The sequence below is a fragment of the Dermacentor silvarum genome, chromosome 5 (genome assembly GCF_013339745.2).
Source record: "Dermacentor silvarum isolate Dsil-2018 chromosome 5, BIME_Dsil_1.4, whole genome shotgun sequence".
Lineage (NCBI taxonomy): Eukaryota > Metazoa > Arthropoda > Arachnida > Ixodida > Ixodidae > Dermacentor > Dermacentor silvarum.
Window position 1 is genome coordinate 72,272,931 of NC_051158.1, and position 24,088 is coordinate 72,297,018.

Below are 24,088 nucleotides of genomic sequence, written 5' to 3' on the forward strand. Positions count from 1 at the left end.
CCATCTAAATTTCTGCAATCCTCGATTGCGCTTCCCTTCCCTTGGTAGCCATTCTGTAACTCTGATGGTCAACCGGTTATCTGCCGTACGCATAAAATGACCTGCTCAGCTCCATTTGTTTTTCTCTTATGTCACCTAGAGTCTAGGATACATCGTCCGCGCATATGCGCCGATGTTCACTTTGTTAAGGGATTCAGATGCAAGGTAAATCATACAAAAGTGAAAAGAACTGGACTCATTGGCCGCAAAGGAGACTCTTAGCATATCCGATGGCGAGAAACTTTATCTGGCTGGAAAATATTTTAAGTATAGCGGGGGTGGGGAGCCCCTCAGTCCAGGGCCCCACTGGCCTCTGCCGCCTGCCTGACCTGGCTAATTAAGGACTTTTGTCCTGCGAAGTCGGAACGGGAGAGCTGTGCCTCCCACTGCTCCATTGAGATATTATTAGTTGGCCGATGAGGGTGCTTAGTACACTCCCAGGTCACATGTATTAGTGTAGGTATGCCACCGCACCAAGGGCACGTGGCCCTATAGCGGGTGGGATACATTTAGCGGGTGGCCCTATAGCGGGTGGGAGTATTTAGCAGTTTTAGGTGGGAGAATACCCCGGTCTGTATTTTGCGCCAATCGGCGGCCTCTTCCCGGCTGAGTTGTGGGTGAGGCGGCGGGTATTTTCTGCGGACTCCGCGCTGATGAGCGAGGATGTCTTTTACATTTAAATTGATGGGATTTTGTGAGGGATAGTGTGAGGGGTTGGGGTTCGAAGAGGACGCCATCGCTCGGTTAGTAGACGCTCGAGCTAAAGCGATAGCCTGTTCGTTCCCCTGTGCCCCCGCATGTCCCGGGCACCAGAGTAGGCGATGGCGGTGGTTGAACGATTTGGGGATTATCGCGAGGCTCGCCGCAGTCACGTGCCCCTTAAGAAACATGCAACATGTCTCCCGGGAGTCAGTGACCACGACCGAGTGAGTCCCTTTCCGAACGCTCCGCGTGAGCGAGCGCGATCGCCACTGCTAACATTTCGGCCGAGGTGAGGGAGCCCGCCTGGTCGACGCGGTAATTTGTTGCTGGCTGATCGCGTTCACGACTGCCAGGGCGTACCTCCTTTCGTAGCGCTGCCCGGTAGGTAGCCTCTGCATACGCAGCTGCGTCCGTGTAGTACGTATTGTACCTAGCGTTATTGGAGTACATCGATTGAATATGCTGTGCGCGTGCTTTGCGCCTTTATTGTTGCACTCTGGATGCATATTCTTGGGAATTGGAACTACTGTAATTTTGGATCTCACCGAAGGAGGGAGAGTTACGGCCTCTTCGGTGAGATAAATCGAGTATGCTGGGATATTAAGTCGTGCCAATATTGCCCTACCAGTTTTTGTGAAGCTGAGGCGCTCCCTCTGTCGCATCAGAGTGGCCTGCCTCAGTTCGTCGAAAGTATTGTGTACTCCCAAAGCTAGCACGCGCTCCGTGGAGGTAGATTTAGGCAGGCCCAGAGCCGCCTTGAAAGCTGTTCGAATTATCGTGTTGGCCTGCCTCTCCTCTTCCCTGTTCAGGATTTGGTAGGGCAAGCCATATGTGATTCGACTAATTGCTAAGGCCTGTACGAGCCTTAGGGTATCAATTTCTCGCATTCCCGCCTTTCTATACGTCACTCGACGTATCATTTGGGCTATGTTGTGGGTTGCGGATTTGATGGTTTTGAGCGTCTGTGCTGCTCTCCCGTCGCTCTGAAGCCACAAACCCAGGACTCGCATCGTAGGTACCTCTCGGACCATTTGGCCCTCAACCACTATGTTAATCGACCCTCTGGATTTGTAGCCTTTCGCGTGTATCCGGATGACCTCGGATTTTTCGGGCGCGCACTTCAGCCCGCTCGTTCGGGAAAATTTCTCCACCGCTAATACCGCGGTTTGAAGCGTGTATTCTTTATCCCCTAGGGAACCTCTGCTCGCCCACAGCGTGATATCGTCAGCGTAAAGCGTGTAACCTAGGTCGGGTATCCGATCGAGATCGCGCGCGAGGCGACACATCGTCATATTGAAGAGCAGAGGAGATATTATCGATCCTTGCGGGAAGGCAACAGGAGCCAGTGTGTCTATAATATGGGACATAACAACCAGTTTATCTGCTACTCCGTTGCGTAATATACCGATATAGCTTAGAATCCACTTGAATGCTTTAATAATTTTATAAGATAGGGAATTCACACAGGAAAAAAGAATGCTCCTAGCTTAAGCAGGGGACTGCGTCTGCTTTAAAAAATAAAACCGCAGACAAGCTGTAAACATTAAAGGTGTAAAAAACATAAGAAAAATATAAATGGCCAGGAATAATCAAAGAATGTTACAACAAGCCAAAAAGAAGAAATTTTGATCAAGATGAATTAAAGATATGTTTCAAATGTTCAATAAATTCCGCTTGCGTGACCACTCTCTTCTTTGTGGGAAGTGATGATGGTATCTCTCTCCCTTTCATTGCCTGTTTACCATTTTTTTTTTAGAACTTGCAGCCTCTTCAATCAAACCATTCACCTCTCAAATCTTTACATCCTTTCAATACTTGCAATCCAAACCTCACAACCTCCGATACTGTATAGTGATACCCAGCTGCACGGGAACCTTGTACTTATAACATATATTGTCCCGTACTGTAGCTGAATGTCGCGTTGAAACTACTGTTCCCTTACCTTCCTGCTGCAAAGCGAAACTTGTTTGAAGCACGCACCGCTCTCAGCGCCCAAAGTCACAGGATCACCGATTCATTCACTTCAGCGCTGAAAGCAAGTAAAATCAACGGCGTGCCAGAGCAATAAAACTTCCCACACAATCTTATAAGAAAGCGTCATTTCTATGAAAAACTCCACTTGATTACCACTGGACATAGTTATAACATGGTGAAGCCGATGACTTACTTCTTTTTGTATCTTCCTGGAGCGGCCCGAAGACAGCCACAATCGATTAGTCCGGGCCTACAAGTACGCTTCTGTTAGCGACGCTGCTGTGCAACTATGCTCTACCTCATCCATTTCGTGCAGTGCAACCGAAGCTAAGGGTCGCGTCGGTCAACCAGAAAAGAGAACTAGAACATGGGCTCTCCTAATGTCCACCCCTGATCGCCATCCCCACGGCGCCAACTAAATGGAAGCTTCGCGGAAAGATCACTGGCGCACAATTGGTGAGGCCTCCTCCCTCTTGTGGAACACGCAACCGGCTCTGGTCACTGATTGGCTAATACGAGCCCCAGCTTGCGCTCCACTGGGCGGAATTGGTGATATGAATTATAGGTGGGCTGACTAAGGTTCAATTTCAACCTTTACATATGGTCACGTGTAAACGCGACGCTTACGTTCTTGCACCTTTGCGGTGATCTTAGGTATTGTACAGCACTGTCGTCTTCTCTTTAAGGCCAAACAATCGCTTCGGCTTCTTTGTGCGCTGCTCGCGTTAAGGGACGCAGGTGTTTGTAGCATACCGGCCCCCCGGTGTCTCACGCTGCCCGAACAATAAAGTACGAATGGTCACCTCGGTATGTTGTTTAAGCATATTATACTCACCACAGTCACAAGCGTCACCAAGTGAGTTCATTGAAGCTTCTAAGTCAAACCAGTCTCTCATTTTTTTCTTGTTCTCATGTTGAAAATGTTAATGCGCCTGACACGCCACTTAACCTTGTTTCTTGTGATAGTTAGCAATAAGATGTTACATTCCACATGTTACATGTTACAGCTACATGCAAGGCTGTAACCAGGAGGAGTTCTGACCCCCCCCCCCCCCCCCACCGATATTAATCTCTGCGGCGATATACTATCTAGCCCAACTTACATATATGTAATTATATGTGCACGTCAAACTGCTTGATCCAGGCGCAAAACTAAGTGAATATTTCAATATGGACCTTTTCCACCAGGGTGCCTGAATGCTCTTCCTCTCAACCGCTCAGTGCATGATGGGGACAACCTAGTCGTCTGCCACAGCGCCCGCCATTACTTCTCCCGCTCCCTATAAAAGCGCACAGCCAGTGCGTGGGCATAAAGCAAAGGTTTTTTGTAACTAAAGGCTTTTCGGCGCTCACTGATATTTTCGATGTTCACAATTTTATCTAGCTGTCGTACACTGAATCATTTTGTAGCGATTATTCTCAAAACATGGAAGTGGTGAGGTCAGTCTGCCGCTCCGTAGAACATTTCCTAGGTGGTAAAGGTTGCTTAAACTTTTGTTACTTCCTAGGGTACACCATCACCTGATCATAAATTTCGGTGACGAAATGAGGGGGTTTTCCTATTTCTTAAAGGCAATTATCACTATTTACTGATTAAAGTATATGTGCGGTGCCAAACTGCGTTCACTGTAAATGTATCTTGCGGTTTTCTATGCGACATTAAAATTAAGATAATTTTCAGAGATTTTTAAGCGGTTGTAAATGGAACTGAGTTATAGAGGTGTTGCTAATATTTGGAGACATTACACACTTTAGCAATGCTTCTATACTTCTGTATAGGAACCATTTCAGAACCTTTTCAGCACACGATGTGTTAATATTACGACGGCCGCTTGATAAAAAGGCACACAATCTTGTTTACTTATCGAAATGTGACGATGTAGTCTTCTTTTTCCTCAAAGGAGTCACACACCTGAAGGATTGACTTATGTTTGAACACTGACAGCGCGTAGCCAGGTTGACGAGTGAACGCGACCCGGCGGATCGTAACACGTGCTCCTTCATTCATGTGGGAACGCACTGCGGGCACACTATGATCATTGTCCCAGAGTGAGGAGGAGGCGGGAAGAGGTCAACGGCACAATTTTCGCCATAAGGAGCCACACGTCGCCCAGTTGACGCACCTTGGCTCGTATAATGGGCTCTGTGTGACGGCCGGCTTGGGCTGCTTGCTGCGGTTGTACGATCCCTTCTTAGCACTCCCTTTTGGAGGGGGCTTCTCGTCTCGTCGTCATGGTCTCGGGACCAACGGCTTGACAAACACGCAGGCCTCCGCGAGACAAATTCGACAATGACGGCGCCGACGAGTCGCTCGAGAAGTATCGGTCTCACCCGCTTTGCCTCTTTAGTTTGCCATCTCCCCCAGCGCCACCTATAGACTGGCGTTGGCTCTGCTCCCTCAGCCACGAAGACACGCCTTCTTGCAGGAATGCTTTACTGAGGCATTTCCATGTCGCCGGTGTCCGGTTGTAACAGTGCCCCGACGATGACATTATTTGCAGCGGTCGCCAGAACGGGGAGCCGTTCGAGTTCATGGCGCTCGACAGCCACAGCGTCTTGAGGCTCTCGGTTTTCGCTGCTATTCTCTGGGCTATCATTCTCGTAAGTAATCGTCCTTTAATTTAGTGTGAACCTTCACCCCCCCTCGTACTTGTTCATCCATACATTCACAACCGGTCTTGCTGATGGAAAACGCAATGATTCCCAAAACACAAGGCGAGCACACACGCGGTGCGCGCGCGCGCGCGTTTGCGTGTGTGCGTGTGTGTGCGTGTGCGTGTGCACGCGTGTGTGTGTGTGTGTGTGTGTGTGTGTGTGTGTGTGTGTGTGTGTGTGTGTGTGTGTGTGTGTGTGTGTGCGTGTGTGTGTGTGTGTGCGCGTGTGCTTCTTATTTTGTGTTGTGGGAATAATTGCGATTTCCATCACGGAGTATGCCAGCCCAACTCGCCCAGTCTTCACCGTTAGCCTGTTTTCGAGTACGTCTTCTGCATTCATTTACAGCATTTTTCAGTGGAGTGATCATATATCGAGATCTATTTACCACTGGATCGTTGTTGTTGTTGTTGTTGTTTATATTTCGGTTTTCACTTTAAGGACAACGAACGTGTACGCATGCCTCTTTGGTACCGAGTTCGGAATAACATGTGCTACAGTGGCCTATCCTCACATTATTTCTTTACACAAGTACCATTGTCATCTTTTCGAAGCACAAGTTTGGCTTACTTTTGTCCGGAAATGACTTCAGGTGGCGCACGTTAATTAACCTTACGAGATCCAAATTATTTCAGTGCCCTCCACTACGGCGTTCCTAATTGTCCCTGTGGTACTTGGGACGTTGAATGGAAACCTTGTCAATCAACGTTCATATGAGCATCATAGCGTGATATGCATTAGTCGTGCCCAGAACCTTGCACGACGCCACTTGATTTCAAGCTAAATATCATCTCGTTTCACGTACGCTTGCCTACGCGGCATGAACGGGGAAAGAAAGAGGTATGATTCAAGCACAACGAGTGGCTCATTACTATAGCTTCCATAATTAAGAAGGGGGCCGATAGATATAGTAGCACACTGTAGTATAGAAATTACATAAACAGGAATCAAGTGTCTCAGAATGGCTCACCTACGTTTCGGTAGATGGACCTATCTTTGTCAAAGACGGCGTTGTTATCGCTAATGGGTTCTCTATTCCTCTGAACTGCTTTCATTACATCAACATTTTGAAATAGTAACCGTCTGCGAATTGTTCCCGTCTCCGTGCATAGCCGCATCCTGCGAACGCTACAGCGGGAGGCCTCGAGCGGAGGCCCGTGTACAACATCGCCCACATGACAAACACGATTGCCCAAGTGGACGAAGCCATGGAGCTTGGAGCCAACTCTATCGAATCTGACGTCGCCTTCACTTTTAACGGCACCGCGGCCTGGTTTTACCACGGTGTACCGTGTGACTGCTTTCGAAGGTGCCGTCGTCATCAAGACGTACCCGCTCTTCTGGACTACATCCGGAAGACGACGTCCACCAGTAAGGAAAGCGATCCTTTTGCAATTTCGAGAAACGACGCACAAACAGCCTTTGCTGCAAGTGGCTTGCAAGATTGTGTGTCAGGCCAAGATTCTTCTTCTTCTTTCTGGGGTTTTACGTGCCAAAACCAGTTCTGATTGTGAGGAGCGCCGCAGTGGAGGGCTCCGGATTAATTTTGACCCTCTGGGGTTCTTTAACGTGCACTACAACGCAAGCACACGGGTGTTGTTTGCATTTCGCCTCCATCGAAATGCGGCCGCTGCGGCCGGGATTCGATACCGCGACCTCGTGCTCAGCAGCGCGACGCCTTAGCTAACTGAGCCACCGCGACGGGTGTCATGCCAAAATTGTGTGCCGATACAGCGTTCTGTTGCTCAATAAGTGTTACATAAAAGTGCTTTTCCGAGCGTGAAAGATTCCCGTGAATACACGCGATGTGCCTCGAGCAACCAGACGTTCGGATAAACGCTTATGTAGCACCCATTGAGCAACAAAGAGCTGTATCGGGAGTTTTTCACGTTGCTCTACAATTTTCTCATTGACACTGATCTAACTATAATATTTCAGAAGTTCATTAATTAATTACGACTTAATATGTAATTAGGCTTAATGCAAAAAAAAAATCGGAGTACCTTCAAGTGACGGCAGGCAACATTACCTTGGCTCTGTCCAGCTACGTGGCATTTGCTTATTTTCAAAGTTTGGCTGAAGTTACGGGGGACACCCTGTATACTCATGTACGGCTCCGATGACAGCTGCTGCTCAAGTCAACATATGCCTATATACTCGCTGGCCGCTGACGGCACTTGGCACTTGATAATTTATTTGCATCTGGAAAAACATAAATTTAAATGTGCAGAAGGTGTGCAGTTCATGCGGAAAGGTCAATGTAACAGATGTGCAAACAGTTCGTCATGTAGCAAACTTGTTTTCGTCAGCGTGATTAACGTTTATACAATTACGTCGTGCTTTATAAAGCCAACGTGTTTTCGCAATGCAGTTGGGGCGAAGAGCAAACGTGTAAGCCATAGGATCCGCCTCGCTGAGACGGTCGTGTCAGGCCGAATGAGGGGGAAGGTGGCAGGCCGAGGGAAATATGCGTGCTGAAGCAGTGTTTCAAAGCTTTCACAATCATTATCGATGGCTTCTATTTTGTTCACTTGAAGTGAAAGATGTGTTGAGCCCAGACTTGTACGCGTTTCAGAAAAAAAGTAATTAACCAATTACAATAACTTCTTTCAAAAATGTAATTGATTACGGTTACCACTTGCTGCCCCAGAAACGTAATTGAGCAATTGCCTAAAATAATCAATTACTTTAACGTTACTTTCCTCTCTAGATTTATTAACATTGCGCAAATGGAGCGAGCTGGCCAGATACTTTCCATGCGTCCTCGGCACTCCTTCACACGTTATCTGCACAAGAGCTGCTTTTTAAGCTTTATTGTTCAGTAATTTTCCCTCGTTTTCACGCGAAAAAAATTGCAGTGGCACTGAAAACTTGCACCCGCTGTGGTTGCTCAGTGACTTTGGCATTGCGCTGTTAAGCACGAGGTAGGGGGAGCAAATCCCGCCTGCGGCGGTCGCATTTAGATGGGGCCGAAATGCAAAAACGCCCGCGTACCATGCATTGTGCGCACGTTAAGCAACCCCAGGCGGTCAAAATTAATCCTCAGTCCCCCCCCTTATGGCGTACCTAATAATTGTATCGTGGTTTTGTTCGGTTATTTAAAGCTCACTCGATGCGCGCGCTGGAGAGAAGGGCTGTGTCGCAAAGTACAAACACCATGCTCTCAAGATTAGGTTTAATCACTGTCACGATTCTCGGGTCCGGGTTCTCGATGAAGCGCAGCACTTCATTGTTGCTGGGGCTAGCGGAAGACGCTCACGGTATGGCCAATGAGAAACTGAAGAATCGTTTTAGGCGCGTTCCTGGCATCAACGTTGAAAGCAGCCATCACTATCGAGCCAGTTTCAATTTTTCGGCCAACGTTTGGTGGACCTTCTCTCGGCGCCCTTTACTCGATAGCCATTTAGACTACAGCGAGTAATTGCAACGGACGCCAGCACGCGTTCCCGTTCCTTGAAAAGGTGGCCAAGTCTGCAGTGAATATTAATATAAAGCTGCATATTATTTAGCCGTCACGTTTGACGGCCAAAAAATTCTGTCCATATCAGAGAAGTCATAGACGGCACTAGGCAAAGAACGTATTCTAAAGAAATTTGCTATAAGAGAAAATCTCCGAGATCGGACCTAATTCCAACAGAATTATACTGATCTGCAATCCTGTCATGTTCAGGTGATCGAGGTGTAGCTGCAAAACACTAATTGTGGGAAGGAGGTAACCCATGTATGTACATGTCTTCACATCATTGGAATCTAGCTGCCGCCAAATTTAAGTGGTCAAAGCTGCGTCGCCTGTGGGCTTGTTTCATCAAGAATGTGACTGGTTACATGTAATTGGTTACTGAAAAAAGTAAGTGAAAGACAGTGAGCGTTATCAAAACAACCAAGTAATCTGGAAATTACAATATTACTAAGTACATTAATGATTAGAAGTAAATAATTGTATGTAATTCGTTACTTATAAGTCTTGGGGCGGAATTTGTCAGGGTTACTAGTTACCTTACGTACGTCCAGGTTCATGTTGTACTACGTTGCATAGGTCTTCCTGACAAATATACGTTCCAGAACCTCACTGCAGTTTTATTATTCCTTGCCCTTTGGCATGACTTATTTACTTGTCGGTTCATCTGTTTAATATACATCTTTAACTAGTGTGTTCTATCTGTTCTCTCTTTCTTTTTCACTTCGTCTCTTCCCTTTATTTATTATTATTTTTTTGCCACCTTCACTTTGCAAACTTGTAGGCATGCAGAAGCAACACTTTGCTCAAACCTATATTAAAGCGTACGCCTGTCTAAAATACATACATCCCTTCAGTCATTGTAACAGCCGCCACCGTCCAAACTTAAATGAACAACCGATCTGCTCAAATCATCTGTGACGAAACGGACGGCGCCACAGTTTTTCTGTCACCAACGCGCCAGCTTACTCCCCCGGCTTAGCCCCCCCCCCCCCCCCCCCCGAAAAAAAAAGAAGGTAAATACAACATTTTCGGAGAATCCTCCCCCCCGTTCCACACCTACTGTCGATGACCGCCATGTGGAACACCAACAAGATTCTTTTCTTGTCTTCTGTGAAAGGGGCGAGGACGGCAGCGGCTTGAGGAGGCGAGTGGACGTATGGCTGCTTTTTTTCTTCCGCTGCTGTCTGCGCTGCCTCCAACAAGTAGGCAATTCGGCGAACGTACCGTTCTTTGTTCGCCCGCAGCGCTGTCCCTGCTCAACGCGCACTCCCTTGCTTCTCTCTCCTTCCTCCTTCGCTGTCTCCCCACAACTGTGACACAGGGATCACCCCCTTCGTGCTCAAACGCGAAGTCCTCTCTCTCTTATGCCCTTCTTGGTCTTATCAAAAAAGAATATATATTTTTTAACCTTTCCGAGTTCTCTCCCACAGGTCGCCGGCATTATAAACAACGTGACCGTCAACATACTAACACCATAAATTACTTCCGTTACACGGCAAATGTCATGTCATTTGGGTCGAATGACATTTGCTTACTTTTACTCTATCTATATTGATTACTTTTAAACACACACGCAAACACACACGCCCTGATCTTAAAGAAGGCTGGGCTAGTTCGTGTTGATGCAGATGCTGTGACATAGTTACTCGCGCGAACAAGACTAACAGAAAAAAGGTTGGGACAGGACAGAGCGCTAAACTTCAACTGACAAGCTTTATTCCGAATAAAACGTGCAAAGAGGGTGCCGTATGCTCAAAATCTTACTTCCACCGTATGCTCAAGATCTTGCTTCCAACTGATGGGAAACCCGCGATACGCCGCCTTTATGCGATCGAACGACTTTTTCTAGCGATAAAAGATTGTGCATATGTACTACTGCGCCAATTTAATGTCATTTTTTCATGCGTGCTGTCACACGGTGAAAGCAAGTGTCACTTGAAAGTGATGACCGTGACCCTGGGGAAAAAAGAGAAGCTAACAAAACATACATTTAAGACTTGGATATATTTTAAATAAGGATTTTTAATAATAAAAGTAGCTTTAAAATAAATCTTCGGCCGTTTTAGACAATTTGTCACAGCTGCAGAAAAGAAAGAAGTCAAGTCAATCTAAGCCAAGTCGAACGAAAAGCAACATGACCAACGATAGAACGGGCTAACCTCCCTTTCTTTCCGTCTATTCCTCCTTCCTGGCCAACGACATATGCCTCCTAAATTAATTTTATCAAAACGCACGTTTCTGCTTTGGTCCACCGCGCGCAACTTTTTGGCTCTGCGCAAGGGCCCCAACTGCCGGTATTAAACAACATGGCTGACACAGGTGTCCAGCCGCTGAAGTAAGAGCAGCTTGTTGTCAAAATATTGTGATGCACTTGTACGTCAATAAACTGACTAAGCTAGTTGGTAAGCTTTAATCAAGCTTTAATCAAGATGAGTAAAAAGCTTTAATCAAGCTTTACTCCTCTTTGAAGGAAACAGCGCGAAAGACGGCACACACACACACACGCACACATTCACACGCACACACTGAGAGAGAGAGAGAGAGATCTGACTTCCAACGCATGGGGCAGCTGCGATCAACTTGGCGTAAACATCGCACAGCTTTTGCCCCGTCTAGCTTTCCAGGGTTATTCGTTGTCGCTGAAGTTTGGCGTACAATAATCTGAAGCAATCTAAGCGGTGAACAAGCGCACGAGAAACGGGCCCCATCTGACTCGGATGCCATTTTGATTTCGAGAAGTGCATGCGCAGAACGTTTGGTCTGGAGTGTGTTAATACTGGAAAAACTTCAAGAAAAAGTTAATGAAGCAATAAAAAATGGTCATTCTGACTGGCGAATATTACGCTTCGTTTTTTTAGATGCGAAGCAGCTTATGGCGGTGGCTTTGTCCGTCCCTCCTGCTGCGTCCCAACAGACCCCCCCTCTCTCTCCTCTCCTACAGTCCCCCCTTTCTCTCCTCTAGGAATCCTCTACTGTACGGAGCGGCGCCTGGGTGCCACACCCCCACAGCGCATGCGCGTCCCCTCACCCTCTCTTTCCTCTCCTACGCTCCCCCCTTTCTCTCCTCAAGGAATCCGGAGCGGCGCGCACGACAGGTGGCGCGACAGCTGCATACTCCGCTGGGGGCGCCACAGTAGTTCCGCGGTATGAAAATGACGGGGCGGGCGTGCCTCATCCTCTCCTGTGCAGCGCCGCGATGAGCGCTCGGGCCGCTGCCGCGAAACCATCTCCCGCTCAAGCTCTCACATGGTTGCACATCAACTGCAATGCACAGGAAGGCAGATCTGTGCAGAGAACGAATAAAAAAAAACATCAAATCATGACAAGCCACTATGGTTCGCAGGCTCACTCAATAAATAGAGCGTTTCACTATAAAGCGCAGAGATCTTAAAAGCGCACTAACGCAATAATCACGGTGTTGGTATAATTGAAAAGCTTCACTGATCTCAAGCGCATGCTGGTCTGCATAGCGTCCTAAAAACGTTCCGTTTTGAAGAAATGTTTCACAACCACATTTCTTCACAATCTTCAGTAAAATAACTGGCAACTGAGACTATGAGCGAGCACGCATGCTCGCGCGTAGATGATCATACATGTTTGAGCATAACGAGTGGCCTATGTTTTGCAGTTGATATGCAATAGACACTGGTTGTTAGTCATCGATTTGTCTGTCGTGTTCACTTCGCCCTGTCTGTATCGATTGCCTTTTGAAGCTGGAGAAATTGTTTCTTTTCAGATGGGGGCATATACAGCCAGCGTCTGGTTCTCCTCTTCTTGGATCTCAAGGTTAAGAAAGTGCATCCAATGTACATGCACAACGCGGGTGCTGACATCGCGGAGAAACTTGTAAAGCATCTGTGGAGTGGAGGTGAGTTCATTCTGGTGTACAACGGCGCCACAGAAAGTAAAAGTAAACAAAGAAGAGGGGAAACACGCAGAATACAAGCGCCGACCCTCAACTCGGGAGGAGCAGGAGGAGGGGTGTTGCTTGCTTCAGGCGGACCTATAGCCTTGCAAAACTTGCCGGCAAATGCTCCGGCTGAACGACACCTATCAAACGCGATACGGTCTGAAACTCTCAACTCAACCTTTACTCACAAACTATAAAGGAGAAATTATACAGTAACACGTACGTGGTGACACGATGTGGATGTTATCCATTCGAAAACGGAAATTCCAGTTGAAGTAATTCCAGTTGAAGCATTTGCTTTTTTTTTCTGTGTTTTCTCTATATCTGAAAAACTTCGTCACTCACTTTCGGGAGCTCAATGACAGATTGCTAATCGACATTCTCCCAGCAGGTTGAGAGACAACCGCCTGAAAATATGTGTCCATACAGAACTTTTAAGCTCTATGTTTTGTATAACTGCCCCATTCGGACGTTTAGTTCTTTCTGAATTTTTTTCCCAACTTCGTGCAAAGGGTTATATTTCCATGCGGGTAGCTTTAATTGGCTTCTCGAAGCTATCAAGGTCATTTGCTTTGCGAGTTCCTGCACATAGCAGGGTTAAGATCACCAGCTTCCATTAACGCTTATCTTTCGCTTCTGTACCCTCGGACGCAGGGATTATTCACGAGACGTCACCGGCACCATATCGCCGTTCTATTAAAACTTTCCGCTACACATCTGGCGATGGGCGGCTCGAAATAACACGCTGTTTCTTCCGCGTTCGTTTCACAACTTTCCATTGTATGGCGTCTGTGACGACGTCATTGAACACCCTCAAAGAGCAGGCTCACGCGACCTACGATATCTCGGAAAGAGCTGGTCGTTTATCTGTTTATCAAGGTTCGAATTTCCTCAGTTATCTACCTCTTATCAGTAGGTCACGCGATAGCAATCACGCGCCGTGAGACAAAAGGCTTTGTCAAAGTAAGTTGTAAAATAAAAAGAATTAAAATAAACTTGGAGAAAAAAAAAGCTTCGCCTTTAAGAGTGGAACGCGATAGTCTTGCGCATGCTGATTCTAACTTGAGCTTGCAATTTACCTCATGCCATCACCACATCTAACTTTCTGCCGTCCTCGACTGTGCTTCCTTTCCCTTGGCATCCATTCTGTAACTCTAATGGTCCACCGATTATCTGCCCTACGCATTGCATGGCCTCCCCGGTTCCATTTCTTTTTATAGCGCATCTTCTATGGCTAGGATCCGGGATTTCCTTGTGGCGTAACGTCGACAGAAAAAAAATGGTGGGCCGGTCCTAGCAGCAGTGCAATGCAGAGCAATGGCTCATAGTCCTGTAAGGCAGAGGCTACAAGCAGCGACTCATCGCAAGCAAAAAGGGGTTTGTGTGCGAGTTTCCACGTAACAGAATTACGTTTTCTCGCAGCCGTAGTGGTATGGGTAAAACGTCTTGTGCGGTGCGGCTAAGGTTGTACGCGCGCTATAGGTACAAAAATGACTTAACCAAACACGCAAGTGTCATTTATTCGCGCGCAACAGAGTTACGCGCTCAGCTTATGATACAACCAGTGGAGGTCTTACGGTCTAACCTTGAAACCTTGCTCGCTCCCTACACACATCTCACTTGTGAGCAAACTCGTGGTCGATGAAGACGAGTTTGTCTTCACTGCGCTGTAGCCAACTCCCAGGGCCCGAGATACTCTGGCGCATGCGTAGTTTGTGCTGGCTGTGGTCGCATACACGGGATGCCTGGTGTACCCTGGAGGGAGCATGGTCCTGGTGGATGCTGATGGCATGATCTCGTCATCCACCTCAATTCAAGATCTCAATTCAATTCAATTCAATTTCAAGATCTCCAAGCACCGGCAAACACCACTACCTTGGTTCGGTCCAGCTGCGTAGCATTTGCATGTTTTCTAAAGTTTGACTCAAGTAAAGTGAAACAACGTGTAGAAGCGCGCTCCGGATCAGCCGTGTGCATACAAAGGATTCCGCGTTTTCTGCCTAACCCCCCCCCCCCCCCCCACACACACACACACATAAAAAAAGCGCGGGAAAGGTACTCTGAATGTTTCTTCGGAAATTGGATTTTACCTGAATGTGTTCAGTGAAAGCAAATAAATTTACAAAACGGCGATGCGTGCTTCGATGCAAGGAACCGGGCGCGATGATAGTCATGCGTCAACATGCCGTCCACGCAATCTTTACTTTTTTTTTTTTACAGCGCAGCTGTTAAGGGCTAGGTTCCCCAGGTTCGTGTCCGCGTGTAGAATAGACTATCATCATCAGCATTGGCCCGAGTGTCGTCGTCTTTTTCCGCAGCTGGCTCGTTGGCGCCACTCGGTTTGCGCGCGTGTCGTTGGATGCCGTGCCGAACACGTGTTCGGCACGGCATCTAACGACACGTAGTACAACAACAACATGTAGAACAACAATTTCGGCTCCATGAGCGTGGCGGATTGTCGCCAGTTGTCCATACAACTGGTGAAACTATGAATTCATAGCTTATCTTTCTTGTGGGCGAGCGCCACGGCTCGCCTATAATAGCACTAGAGCGCACTTTACAACCTGATTATCGTGTTGCGCGATGTATTTTAGTCCTAGTTAAATTATATTCCAAGACGCATTTACTTGGGAATACGATCAGACCATCGACTGTAAAATGACGGCTGCTTTAATAAGGATGACTGCGTGCAGTATATAATAACAGTGTCCAAAATGACATCAGACGGCATATTCCAACACGCCAATTTCATGCACAGGAATTAATTTTATGCATGCGGCACTTTAATAAAGGTCTCTTCAATGAGCACTTCGCAGTCACAATGAACATCGCATAGTGCGCTACTTATTTACGAAATCTGGCCGCTTCGCTGCACTTTTAGTAGCGAGTATATTCTAGATTTGATCGCATGCCTGCGTTGGTTGGCGCAGACATTCAATTTTTTGTTCAGTCAGGTGATACGACGGTTCAGCTGCGCGAGCTATATGCGTATGAAAAAAAAAAAAACATGCAGTGAGGTCCCATATCGACTGCTAAGATGACTTCGACGGCGAAAGCTTTAATGCGTTGACGTCATTTCATTTCCAATTGGTTGCTTCTTTTGGTTAAGCAATTAATGAACTATTAATTGGTCGTAATTTGATATAATTATTTTCTTACTTGCTGTTACGGAGTCTTTAATTGATCCTAATTAGTATGTACTACTCTTTGGAAGTCTTAGTTAGTCTTAATTTCGCGTGACCAGTCTTATCACGGAGTCTCTAATTAATGTTAAGTAGTCTCTATTACTGTTCGCAACCCCTCATTACTTTAATTATTCGTAATTACTCTTAGTCACTTAGTAATTCACTTTAGCCTGCTTTATTAAAGGTGTCGTATGATGTCCGTATATTGGTGGGGTTAATTACCCTAATTACTTTTAATTAGTCTTTGTGACTCTTGAATTATTGTTAAATACTTTTAGCTACTTGGTGATTAATGCACTTTTACATGCTTTATTGAACGGTAGAGCTGTAATACGCCGCTTTCTGATTTTTGCTGCCGCAAGTGTTGTCCAGGATGGTCACATTCCGCGACCAATGAGCCAGTTAAGCATTTCGCTTTAAAAGGCACCGATGAACATTAGCGCGCACGCACGAGCGCTTATGCTCCATCGCGTGCACACAGCGATTTAGAGACCGCATCCGCACAGCCCTCCTGTGACAACGCTAAGAGGCACCCAGCGCTTTTCTTTTGAAGCAAGGCAACACTTTAGATGCACTGGGGAGCCAGGCGAGCTTGCTAGGGAGACCGCGCATGCGCAGACCCTGGCACTACTTTTTCACCGGCGCGCTCCGCCGACGAGCGGCCACCGGTCCGGCGTTCCGAGTTATTTGTTGGCAGCTGTACACCCGACAACAAAAATTTAGGGACCACGGGATCTCGGAAAACGTTTAATTCCCGAGCAGCCTATAGCTGTAACCAGTAAATCTCTATACGACAATGTTGCTAGCATATTTTAGTCGAGGCCCGAAACTCGAATACCACGCTGCGTTGTGAGGATGGGGAGATATTCAGCTTTTTCTCAGACTTCATGGTCCGTAATAGTTTGTTGCCGTATGCACTTTGTAGTCAGCATTATGGGGTACCATGCTCGTTCATGAATACAGTACATTGAATATGAAGTTCTGTCCTCATTGTTCTTTAACTCGATCGCAGTCGATCCCTGGAGAGCGATGAAAGTCCTGCTATCTTCTAGCGACGGCGAAGTTGTCTGGGGAGCGGTGCTGACCATTTACCGGCTTATGCCGATCATGCTCCGTAACGTAGGTAAGCATCGCACACCACCTACTTTTGCTTGTCTGTGCCTTTTTCTACACGTGGTAATGCCGTACGTGGTTAACCGTGAAGAACCATTACAACATGAAGCCGTACATTTCAACGGTTAAATTCATATTCTCTTTTTTTCCTCACCCTTTCGCCGCGCAGCCGTTATCGCTGTGGTGACCAAAAATAATTATGGGGTTTTACTTGCCAAAACCACGATCTGATTACGAGGCACGCCGTAGTACGGGACTCCGGAAATTTGGACCACCTGGGGTTCTTTAACGTGCACCTAAATCTAAGTACACGGGTGTTTTCGCATTTCGCCCCCATCGAAATGGGGCCGCCGTGGCCGGGATTAGATCGCGCGACCTCGTGCTCAACAGCCCAACACCATAGCCACTGAGCAACCACGGCGGGTCGATGTGGTGGCCACTCGGCTGCCACGCGTTGTCTAGCGGGCAGCTTGCGCGCGAGCCGCAGTGCTCGGCGCATATGCGGCCATTAGCCAGGCCACGAACAGTGCTCTGTTGAACAGCTGACAGAGGAGACGCCTTGGCCGCGAACCGCAATGCTCGCGATAAATGGTAGCACAGCAGGCCAAGCCACGCTCCGAGCTGCAGTACTCGTGCTGGCGAACGCCTTGGCCAAGGGCAACGGTCGAGTGGCAGCTCCATGGACGGCCGCGTTCCCTGGTGCCTTGATCGACGGCGTCCGACTCTTCGGGCTGCTGTCTTCCGTCTCTCGCTGACTAGGTGCGTCTCTCGCCACGAAGCATTTCGTCACGTACTCGCCATGCATATGTGGCCTAATCATGGCACAACGCATCTTTGGAATAACACAGGGCTATCGCTGATTTGGTGAGATCACTCACAAGCGTGGTCCAATGGCGAAGGAACCCGTGCACACTTCGTCGTCGTCGGCATCGTTTTCTTTCATTCATTACAACCAGTTTGTGGTACACTGAATGGGGCGGGGAACCTTTAGCGAGAAACGGCAACGTAAAGCGTCGTGAACTAGACGCAGCAACCAGAGCAGAGTGAGGCGGCACATGAGGCTGCTTTGTTTTGTAGAGCACGTGACGTCTCGCACACGCGCACAAGATGGATCTCGAGTTCCAGAAGTGGTTACTATAGCGATTATGGTTCCCAGAACGTGACGTCACTCCATATGCACCTAGAACGAAGCAAAAGTGATGGACGTCACTATTGGCGTCAGTGCACCCCTGCTCCCTGAATGCGCGGCGCAATTCCGTGAATCGGATCGAGAAACTGTCAGAAATGGTACTTTGCGTGTTCTCCGAGATCGTGTGGCGTCCGAGATTGCACCGGTGGCGTGCAGGTGCATATGTGCCATGTACTTCTGCAGGGGCCCTCGGGTCTCGCGCTTCCCTGTGGACACGTTGCGCCACCTAGTGGCGCGCCTGTTAAGTCCGGGCGTTGTCTCCGATATGCGTGGCGCGCCAGCTTGTGCGAACACTCAGAGACTGCCAGATTTGTGTTGTGTTGTGGCCGCTCGAGGCAAAGTGCCCCGAGTGGCCAGCTGCACGGCAATTTTGCGTGTATTCGCGGGCTTCTTTCACACTCGGAACAAAAAAAAAAAAAAACGTTTATGTAGCACGTATTGAGCAACAGAAATCTGTATTGGGAATTTTTCATGTTGCACTACAATTTTCTCATTGACAATTTTCATCTAATTATAATATTTGAGAAGTTTATTAATAATTAAGACTAATTATGTAACTAGGTGGCATGCAAAAATAATCTGAGTATCTCCAAGTGACGGCAAGCAACATTACCTTGGTTCTGTCCAGCTACGTGGCATTTGCATATTTTCAAGGTTTGGCTCAAATTACGTCGGTCACCTGGTATAAAATTAATCCGAAAGCTGTAGCAGCAATTTTAGCGACCTTGGAGCAAGATATAGCGAGAATTTAGCGGCACTACGGATCTGCATCTGTTCTATGTTTTGAGCGACACCTATGGTTTACTTAAGCTACTCTGTTAAAAAAAGTTAGCAACACTAACACGAATTTACCTAACTTGGTCCTGGTTTCAAGCGGCTTGCTACTTTGTAAATTGCCCATTTTCATCAAAACTTTACATTATAAGTGCGACCATCCACAATTGTGTACGTGCCGAAATACTCATTGCCGTGTTGTGTTTAGAAAAGTATGATTTCTTGAAAATTTATATTGAACGTAAGAAATAACCCCACAAGCACGAAGATTAGACAAACCTGTGTACTACCAATAGTTTTCATGGTAGTTTAGCGAACACAGCACCAGATGTCTGTCTAGTAATTTTAGTCAGAACCACTATGTAAGCTTTAAAACAAGCCAGGCGATAGGAGCATTACCGTTTTTCATGTTGGCACCGAAGCTGTGCTCCATATCTTTGTCATCGTCGTGGTTGTTGTTGTTGTTGTTGTTGTTGTTGTTGTTGTTGTTGTTGTTGTTGTTGTTGTTGTTGTTGTTGTTGGTTAAGGCGCTGTGCCCCAGTTGAAGTCCACTGCACACTCGCCGTCTACTTGACAGGTGTAGATATTAGCAACAAGAGCGAGCGTCTCCACGCTATACGGAACGTGTACCTGTCCCTCGGCATGCTGGGTCATCGGTGGCAAGGAGACGGCACCACAAACTGCATCTCGTTCATGCGGTCGGCTTCGAAGCTGCAAAAGATCATCAACAACCGCGAGTTGAACCACCACGTCGAGAAGGTTTACCAGTGGACCATCGACATTCCAACGAAACTCCGACGTTCGCTCAGGTGAGCACAAGCAGCGGTTGCACTTAAGGACGACGTTAAATTGTGCACCTCCCTAAGAACGATAGGAGCTCTGCCGAGTCCATTGTGTGGGAGCTCAAGCGAACCCCGACCGGTGGAGTATGTTCACTCTACCATAGGTATGCAAGCAGAGTGAACTTACTCCACCAGGGAGTAAAAACACTCACAAGCGAGTAAAATGCGGTATAATTAAGCACATGTTCTTGCAAAGGCAGTTGCCAGAGCTCCATTTGCTCTTCATGTAGATGAAACCTTCTCAAGGCCCGAAGTAAAGAAAAAAAAAAGACTAGGAAGAGCGTCACACGACAATTTTAAACGCCAGTCATAGGATACAGAATGGGCTCATGGGAAATATGCTTTCACCACTTTCCGCAAGCGGTAATTTCTAACCGTCAAGTACGCGAGGAGTACGTGAGATTAGAGAAGATGACGAGGGCCGATCAGGACGAAGGCGTCGCTAAAAGCTACCACGAACCAAACAGTGTGTTGAAAGCTCCGGGATCCATGTAGCGCCTACTTCTCAAAAGTTAACGCGTACATAGCCCTTGGAGGGAGGGAAGGGCGGTGTCAGAAGAGGTTCGCTAGCCGAGGCAACTTGCCTGACGTCATGCTGCCTCCTGTTTGTGTTTTTTTTCCTTCCCTCATGTCATGGTGGAACAGAGTGCTGCGAAGCAATACTATGGACAAGGAAGTGTAAAACTAAGAAATTAGGCACACATGATGCGCATGGTAAGGGCATCATGCGCATGATGCGCAGTTGCACATCATCTATGTCTAGTGCTCTAGTTCATCACGGACAGTGCCCTATTAATATTAAAAGGGCACTGCAACAGTTTTTGAACACGGTAAGAAAATATTCGCGATCTGTGGACGAAAATGTCGTGAACATGCGATCTAAGCATTCATCCGCTGCATGTAGTAGGGAAGCCACAACTTCACATAAGAGATGTCTGGCTCTCTTCGTTGTTATCCTAAGATTCGGTGTCAGTGGCGTAGCCAGAAATATGTTTCGGGGGGGGGGGGGGGGGTAACCCATGTTACCGGAGACTGGGAGGGGGAGAAAAGGGGGAGGGGCTGGGAAGGTTGCATAAGAGCAGACAAATGTCGGGAGGAGAGGGTTCTCGGTGTGTCACCCCCTGTTTACGCCACTATTCTGCGTAGGATGGTGCGCGCGCAGGACGCATGTCCGAGCTGCTCCTAGGCCATCACAGGCAGGCAGCATCTGCTGCGACCGTTGTGCACGAAGTTATCATTGCAAGTTTGTGGGGCGACGGCTATGAATTTTATGTTTCCTCTGGCGCCAGCACATTCAAGTATCATGATTACTTGTGTGGAAATGGGCAAGATTCAGTGGTGACTAGGCCCCTCATGGAAAATACCACGGCAGCATCGATAGTTACTTGTTGGAGATCTATCAAGAACTGTACATCTACGGGAACGCTTTTAAGCGAACTTCTCGTGAAGGTACATACGCTTACATCTGAAGTGCGTGAGGTGAAGACTGAGAATTCAGTGCTTCAAAGTCATCTCGCTCACTGCACAGAGTTGATGCGCGCTTTTTTTATGCGGAAAAATGACAAAGAGGCGTCTTCACCATCAGCGTCGCGTGCTTCCTATGCGGACGTGATTTCTGCGACTTGGCAAGCCAGGTCGTCACCCGTCATAAACTTAGTGTGTTTCAATTGGGCCTGTCGTGTACGGACGTAGAACGTGCAGTGCAGTCTGCAGCAGTTTCTGGAAACTTCGATAAACCAGGACGCTTTCGAGTGGTATGGTCAAATGATGCCTTGCGTGACCGTGCTGCCCTTCAGGCATAAGGCTTCACAGTTTATCAACGTAAGAGACTCGTCCTTCCTGAACCTGAAAATGGCGCAAGTTGCATCAGCAAACCGACGACGTCGGACGATGGCCCCCGTAAGCGTATGCAAGGCGCTTTTTTTTTCTTTTTCTTTTTTTTGTCTCGGTTGGGTCCTGAAACTACCCTAGAGGACATTATGACGGCGCTGAATCATCTTGTCCCGAGTGACTGAATGAATGAAACTGAATGATGTCAAGAATGGCCAAGAGAAGCGATCGTTCGGCCCGTTTTTGACGTACCGATGGCAAAGGAATCTAAGCAACCACTAGACTCGGGCAAATGATTTCTAGCGTTTGCTACCAAAATGTGTGTGGCCTTCGAACAAAAGCAAATGAATTCCTTTCAAATGTAGCCATTAAACATTATGACGTACGTTTCTTACTGAAACTTGACATAATGAACTTTTCAGTACAGTGAATACTTATCGCTAAACTATGCAGTTTTCCTCACAGATCAAATATACCCTACTTTGGAGGTAGCTTTTATGGGTGGCGTTCTGATTGTTGTGAGGTATAGCCTCAAAGCAAGGCGCCGATGCGACCTTTAAGTGTGTGCTGAAAGTATATGGATCTAACTACAGTCAAGCGAAAAACAGACTTATGGTTGCATGCTGCTGTTTCGCTCCTAGCATACCTTCTCACGTTATTGCTGACCAGCTGAATTCACTCGCAACGGTTTATGATAGGTTGAAACATAGACTGCTATATCCTGGTGATTTTAATGTCCCCGATGGTAATTACAATAATATATATACTTTGTCAGCATATAAACACGTTAATTCTAATTTGTTTCTTTTTGGTCCCTAATGCAAATAAACAACATTTTAGGCCTTGTTCTTGTTAATTTTGATACTGATGCCGTCGTTCCGATTAGTGATCTTGTTAAACAGGACGTGTGGCATCCGACATTCCAGGTCTTCTTTTGTGCATCCTGTACCACGACCGAGGATTGTAATGGCATGCTATACTTGTTTTCAATTGGTGACTACTTTGGTATGTTTAAACATGTTAAAGGTTGTGAATGGTTTCCAATTTACAATGCGACCGATCTAAATGTCGCTTCGGAAGTTTTCATTTTGCTGTAAGGAATGTCATTGATCTGTATATTTTAAAATTGGCGAAGGAAAAACAACCATATCCTTTCGGTTTTACAAGTGAATTGTGGCGCATTCTCCGTAAAAAAGTGAAGTTCCATCGCCGTGAAAAATGATCAAGTGACCAGGAATTGTATAAGCAGTTCAGTCAGCTTAGAGCGCAGTGCAAATGGTATTGCCATCGGTGTAAAGATAAAGAATTGGAATACGCGTAATTACAGTGGTCAAGAAGACCAGAAGAATTTTGAAGTATGCGAAAGCTTATAAATCAGCCCAATGTGCTTATTTGTGACGTTGCGAGATCCGGTGATTGGTCTGCCTCTCCTCACTCTATTGCTCAAGTATTTGTCGATTATTTTTGTTCTGTCTATTCGTTACCAACACCAGACGTGACGGACATGTGCGAAGATATCTTTGTCGGTGAAATTTTAGTCATCAATATGGTGATGTCATCGGGGGGGGGGGGGGGATGGCTGCTATATGGTCACTAAAGCCGAAAACTTTAGCATTTGATGGCGTCCCAGATTTCATCCTGAAGGGATGTGTGTGTCTGTTTATGGTGCCTCTTGTATACATTTTTACTTTATTTTTTGAGTGAGAATTGTTTCCAGAACTATGCAAAACCTTGGTTGTCGTTCCAGCACATAAATCTGGCGACAGTGGGAAAGTAGAGAACTACAAACCGGTGTCGCTGCTTTCTTCTTACATCAAAGTACTTGAAGTTGTTTCAAGCAAGCATTTTCCCGTCCATTTTGAACGCAAAATTTCACTGCATCGATAGCTTTATGCCTGGGCGATCTACGAAATCAAACGTCGTCTCTTTTCTAAATGACGTTGCGCTAGTTGCTGAGGACAGATGTCAGGTAGACTGTGTTTGCTTTGATTTCTCAAAAGCATTTTATTTAGTGATTCATAACATTCTAGTACATATGTTAAACATGTGTGGTGTCAGTGACGTTATTTGTTTGCTCCTCGCGGACTACTTGTATCTATGTAAAAACTTTTGTTCGTGCATCACGAAGTTTATCAAAATCTTATATCGCCATCCATTGATTAATGGGTCTATTTTTTTAATGTGTTCATAAATTACACCGCTCCTAGCATTACAAATATCAAACTACTACTGTAAGCCGACTATACAAAACAGTTAGCTCCTGTTAAAGGCATCAACGACTATACTGCCCTTCAAAGCGAAGTTAATTCAGTGGTGAAATGGTGCCGTTCTAATTCATCAACGTCAGCATCAGCCTATATTTATGTCCACTGCAGGACGAAGGCATCTACCTACGATCTCCAATTACCCCTGTCTTGC

At 46.8% G+C, this 24,088-nt stretch overlaps 1 protein-coding gene across 1 annotated transcript in view; it reads left to right on the forward strand.

Moving 5' to 3' along the window:
- The window catches only part of LOC119454168 (dermonecrotic toxin SPH), a 57,176-nt gene that overhangs the window by 30,940 nt on the left and 2,148 nt on the right, over window positions 1-24,088 (forward strand). The window contains exons 2-5 of the mRNA XM_049667963.1: window positions 6,480-6,738; window positions 12,564-12,695; window positions 16,935-17,045; window positions 19,576-19,807. Of these exons, the coding sequence (XP_049523920.1) occupies window positions 6,480-6,738; window positions 12,564-12,695; window positions 16,935-17,045; window positions 19,576-19,807 (734 nt within the window). The remainder of the gene's footprint in view (window positions 1-6,479; window positions 6,739-12,563; window positions 12,696-16,934; window positions 17,046-19,575; window positions 19,808-24,088) is intronic.